The 4,880-nt window shown below is 48.2% G+C and overlaps 2 protein-coding genes across 3 annotated transcripts in view; both read right to left on the minus strand.

Annotated features, from left to right (window-relative positions):
• Positions 1–732, minus strand: part of CUNH12orf43 (chromosome unknown C12orf43 homolog) — a 25,070-nt gene extending 24,338 nt beyond the window's left edge. For both annotated transcript variants that reach the window (XM_019649164.1, XM_019649163.1), the window contains exon 1: positions 584–732. In XM_019649164.1, the coding sequence (XP_019504709.1) occupies positions 584–725 (142 nt within the window). In that variant the 5' untranslated portion in view covers positions 726–732. The remainder of the gene's footprint in view (positions 1–583) is intronic.
• Positions 733–3,831: 3,099 nt separating this feature from the next.
• Positions 3,832–4,880, minus strand: part of LOC109386142 (2'-5'-oligoadenylate synthase-like protein) — a 22,843-nt gene continuing 21,794 nt past the window's right edge. The window contains exon 6 of the mRNA XM_019649055.1: positions 3,832–4,460. Within this exon, the coding sequence (XP_019504600.1) occupies positions 3,960–4,460 (501 nt within the window). The 3' untranslated portion in view covers positions 3,832–3,959. The remainder of the gene's footprint in view (positions 4,461–4,880) is intronic.

The following is a 4,880-nucleotide window of genomic DNA, read 5'->3' on the forward strand; positions in this document are numbered from 1 at the left end:
ACAGGTATTGTCAAAGTTACTTGTGGCTTGTTGCTCACATGCAAGATGGAAAGTGATGCTAAATTTTAGTCAGAGGTTAATGAAAGCAGAGATGGAATATTCTTCCCATTCCAAATTCACGTATCCTCTGGATTATGATTAGGTACCCCTATGATGAGGCGTTTGGGACTTATTTCCAGGGCAGTAGGGAGTCACGGTCCTAGTTATGTGCTGGACACAGCTGACTGGCAGCCCCAGAGTGTGGAAACGTTGCAGGCGGGGAAAGAATGGAAGCGAGAATCCACAAAGGGGGTCGTCGCAGTCATTTCGGAGAGGTGGTAGGCTGCCCAGTGTGCAGCAGTGAAGATGGGCCAAAGGGAGCAGAATCAACAGACATTCAGGTACCTCAATTTCCCTGACTGAGATAATGGAACAACCCACACTGCTGCATCAGCCTGCGCTTTGACTCTGAACTCCATCCTGTCCCTGGAGCTCTCTTGGGGAGAGAAATCGAGTCCTAGTGGCTCCTTTCTCACTATCCATCCTCAGGCCCCGGGGAAGATCCTACGCCCTTTGGCCAGACTGCCTGAACACGGTCGCCTACCAGTTCTTGGCTTCTCCAGCCCCGTCGGGCGCTGCTCCAAGCCCCATGCCGGCATCGCCACCTCACGGCACCGCGCCAGCTCCTCTGCATCACTGCTGCTGCTGCTCTCCAAATCGCTCGTGGAACCTCTGGGCGCCGTCATCTTGAACCACCGCAAAGGATTGTGGGGAGCTCCTTCACTAGCCACACCCCTCCCCAAGACCCCACGTGGAGCGGAGGAGCGCAGGGCATGGTGGGGATTGTAGTTCTCAGACTAAGGCCGCCCCTGGCCGTTGAATTGTTCCTGGTGGTTTCCGCAAACGTAAGAGTTTAGAAGTGACTAAGAAATCAACTTCTCCATCCTTTCTTGATGAGGAATATGTGACATACAGAGGGGAAGGAATTGCCTAAGGTAACACAGGAGTTAATGACAGAACTAGGATTAGTTCCCAGGGTTGATTCAATGTAGTTTCAGTATTATCCATTTATTCCAGGAATTTGGAAATCCATCTGGACATCAGAAGCAACTGACGAAGCTTATTAAAATGCAGATTGTTGGGTCTAGCCAAAAACTAACTGAATCAGAATCTTTTGAAAGGTGGGACTCAGGAATCTGTATTTCCTCCAATATCCTAGGGCCTTGCTTCTACTCAGTACAATCTGTGAGCCAGCAGCATCCGCAGTACTCAGGAGCTTGTTAGAAATACAGAATCCTGGCTTCAGCTTAGACCTACTGAATAACAACCTGTATTTAAATAAGATCTCCAGGTGATTTCAAGTGCATAGTAAAGTTTGAAAGGCACAATCCTGGGTGATTCTGATGCACAGTTGGGTTTGGGAAACATTAGGTAGTTTTCTAGCTCAGGACTTCTCCATTCTGCTTGCAAATTGGAAAACTTTCAGTACTGACCCCTAGGACCCACTCAAGACCAGCACATTAGAATCTGTGCTGTTTCAGCCCGCCGAGTGGCTCATTTGGTCAAGAGGGCGAGCTCTGAGCAACAGGGTCGTCGGTTGGATTCCCACGTGGGCCAGTGATGCTACGCCCGAGCTGAGCTGCCGCTGAACTGCCAACAGAGGGCAGGATGGCTCAGCTGGTGAGAGCACATGCTCCTAAAATGTTTCTGGTTGGACTCCCGCATGGGATGGTGGGCTATGCCCACCTACAACTAAGATTGAATACAGCATCTTGAGCTGAGCCGCTTCGAGCTGCCGATGGGCAGCTGGATGGTGATGGATTTGTAGCTGAGCTAGCTGCACCCTCCACAGCTAAAATTTAAGGACAACAAATTGGCTGTTCCCCTTTGCCAATACAATCTTTAAAAAAAAAAAAAGAAGAATCTGTGCAATTTCACTGAATACGCCACTATGAAGGATGAACAGAATTACTTTTGTCTTTGGCATGCTTCTCTTCATGTTTTATCTTTGAAGCTGAGTGTGTCAAAATTTTTATAAAAATCAACTCTCTAGCCTCCGGCTTTTCTATTACAAAAGAGCGAAAGGCGACTTATTCATTCCTTCTTAAAAACAAGAATATGCCCACTACCTACAATGTGAGCTGTACTGAACATTATAAAAAATATAAAGATGTGGGGTGGTCTTGCCTGTCTACCTCATAGAAAAGAGTCACTTTTTCTGTCCCTGAAGGCAAAAAGAGGTGGGAATTAGGCAGACTACTATGGGTAAGTTACCCAGAGGCTCTTGAGAACCAATCATAAAGTACATTTTATATTCTATGGTAAATGAATAGTCCATAAGAAAGCAAGGCAAAAGGGGAGGAGAAAAAGGAATTTTTTTATTGGTTGACTGGAGTAAATGTAATCACATGATGTCCTTTGTCAATAAAGATGCTGTTATTTTCCTGAAGTCCTTGGAGCATTAGGTACTGTTTGTGTGTGTACTTCAAGAGTTAAGGGTTGTTGTTTTTTTTACATTGCATCATCCTTGCTCTCCCAGGCTTTGCCTCTCTTTGTCTCAGTTTCCCTAAAGTTTTCACTTCCCTGAGTTGAGAGGCTCAAAGGATTAAGCAATAACCACTAAGACAGCATTAGCATCTGTGGAAAGAAATGAAGACCACCCAAGAGAGAATGAACAAAGGCTATTTACTTACTTATTTTTTATTTTATTTTATTGGGGAACAGTATGTTTTTACAGGACCCATCAGCTCCAACTCAAGTAGTTGTCTTCAATCTAGTTGTGGAGGGCACAGCTCCTTGGCCCATGTGGGAATCGAACCAGCAACCTTGGTGTTATGAGCCTGTGCTCTAACCATCTGAGCTAACTGGCTGCTCGGAAGGTCATTTATTCCCAACTTGCTATAGCAAGGGAGTCACCCACCATCCCCTTGCATTTGGCAGAGACTCAAAGCAGGCAATGGGAAAGCTTTATAGTGGGAAAAAGAGAAGCTTCAGGTGTGCCCTGACAGTTTGGTGGCATGGGGAAGCTGGAGGCAGGCTATCTAGAAGCAGGACATCCTATATGATTGGTTAGAGAGCCTGTTTGGCTTCTCCTGTTGGTCCTGAGTTGCAAGGGGGCAGGGAGAGTTAGGGTAGCTGACAGTTATTGACTAAGTCCTGATAGTTTTGGACTGATTGCTGCACAGGTGGTGGTTTGGCTTCCCAGGCTGGTGGCTGCAGAGGTTGTGGGTCAGAATTTTATTGTTACATGTGATCTGGGCATTGTCCACTTGTATGTCTAGTCTCTTAGAGCCCTCCTCATTCCTCCAGTGGAAGGGAGGGCTAGGATAACTATTAACAAAGCTGGTGAAGCCATGGGCCCTCCCCAGCAGAGAGCTGGAAAGAATGGTTGATAGGATGAGTGTTGCATTACAGCCGATTCCAATACCACTACCAACCCCCCCCCCCCATTAGCCTCTAACCCTAGTAGTTAGGAGGGAGTGTCTCGTATGACTTGAGGCAGGTAATCTCTCTGAGGGAGGGTCTCGGTATGACCTGGAGGCCATAAAGCTCTCTCTGGGGAGTGTCTCAGGTGACTGGGACCTATTGGAATGATAATAGTTATCTCCCCTGGGAGGACACAGTAACAAGGTGTCCTGGGGCTATCTGGCAGATGTGTGAAGGCATAGCATTTGTTGGAACACAATGGGATATGTTAATGAAAGGAGGCCTTAAGGCACAGAAATCACACACGATTGCTAATTGATTGACAGCAGTTTTACTTCTTTGAAAATTCTCAATAAAAGCCATGCGCTGACCCGATTCGGGGCTCAGTCTTCTCTGGCTGAGTCCCTTGGTCTCGCTCATATCTAACTTTTGTCTCTTGACTTTATTCAATCTGCATCGCCTCTCTCGAGACCCATTTGCCCTTGCCACGCTGGACGTGACAGATGAGTCCTGGATTAGAGCGTAGACTGTGCAGGGAGGCTTCCCAGTGGAAACTAGCTGTATGGAAATGGAGCTTCTCTGGCTTTCTTCTCAGAGAGAATGAGGGTGTTGCTGTCCTCAATACCATAGCTCGTGAAAGCCCACCTATCCTGCAGGATGTGGCCCTGGAACTCCAGCTGTTGGTGCTTTCTGAGCAGCCCCTGCTTGTCTTCTATCTGGTCCTTCAGGGCCACGATGGAGCTGTTGGGGTCAATGGCATAGGCGTGGCTCCCACCATCTGGATTCTTCACAAAGACCTGTATCTCGGGGGAGAAGGTTTCCAGCAGACAGATGGGAGTGTTCAAGAAGATCCCGAAATCGGCCAGGCAGCTGCGGCTGCTGAGGAGTTGCCGCTCGCCGCCGGGTGACTGGAAGGACAGACGCTGCAGGCCCATGTAGCCTCGGCTCTGTCGGATCTTCTCTTTAACCTTCCTTATGGGCTCATAAGGGTTCACTGTGAGGATCAAATCTGGGTAACCCCACTGCTCCACTGTCACCTGGATGTCTCGTGCCCTCTGCAAGGGAGGGGAGAGAGAGGGGTTAAGTCCACACTCCTCTGTCTCACATATAAAAGTTCCCTTCCTCTGTCCTTATCTTTCAACAGCAGCAGCAGCAGCAGCAGCAAATATTTAGGGAGTGCCAACCAATTCCCAGGCCCTGTGCCAGGTGCCTTTTATACCCTTCTTAATGCATTTTATTCTCACAGCAGCCCTATGAGGTTGATTCTCCTATTATCCCATTGTACAGATGAGGAAACCGTGGTTGAGCAGGGTTTAGTGATTTACTGAACATCACAGAGGAAGGAGCCGAGCAGGTATTTGAACTGTGGTCAGTCAGACTCCAGCATCTGTTCTTCACCATCAGAGGCCACACCCAAGGGCCCAAGAGTCCCAGGTGGCTGAAGAGTATGCCTGGACTGTGCTGGGGGGGGGGGG

Source organism: Hipposideros armiger, unplaced genomic scaffold (assembly GCF_001890085.2).
Source record: "Hipposideros armiger isolate ML-2016 unplaced genomic scaffold, ASM189008v1 scaffold_129, whole genome shotgun sequence".
Lineage (NCBI taxonomy): Eukaryota > Metazoa > Chordata > Mammalia > Chiroptera > Hipposideridae > Hipposideros > Hipposideros armiger.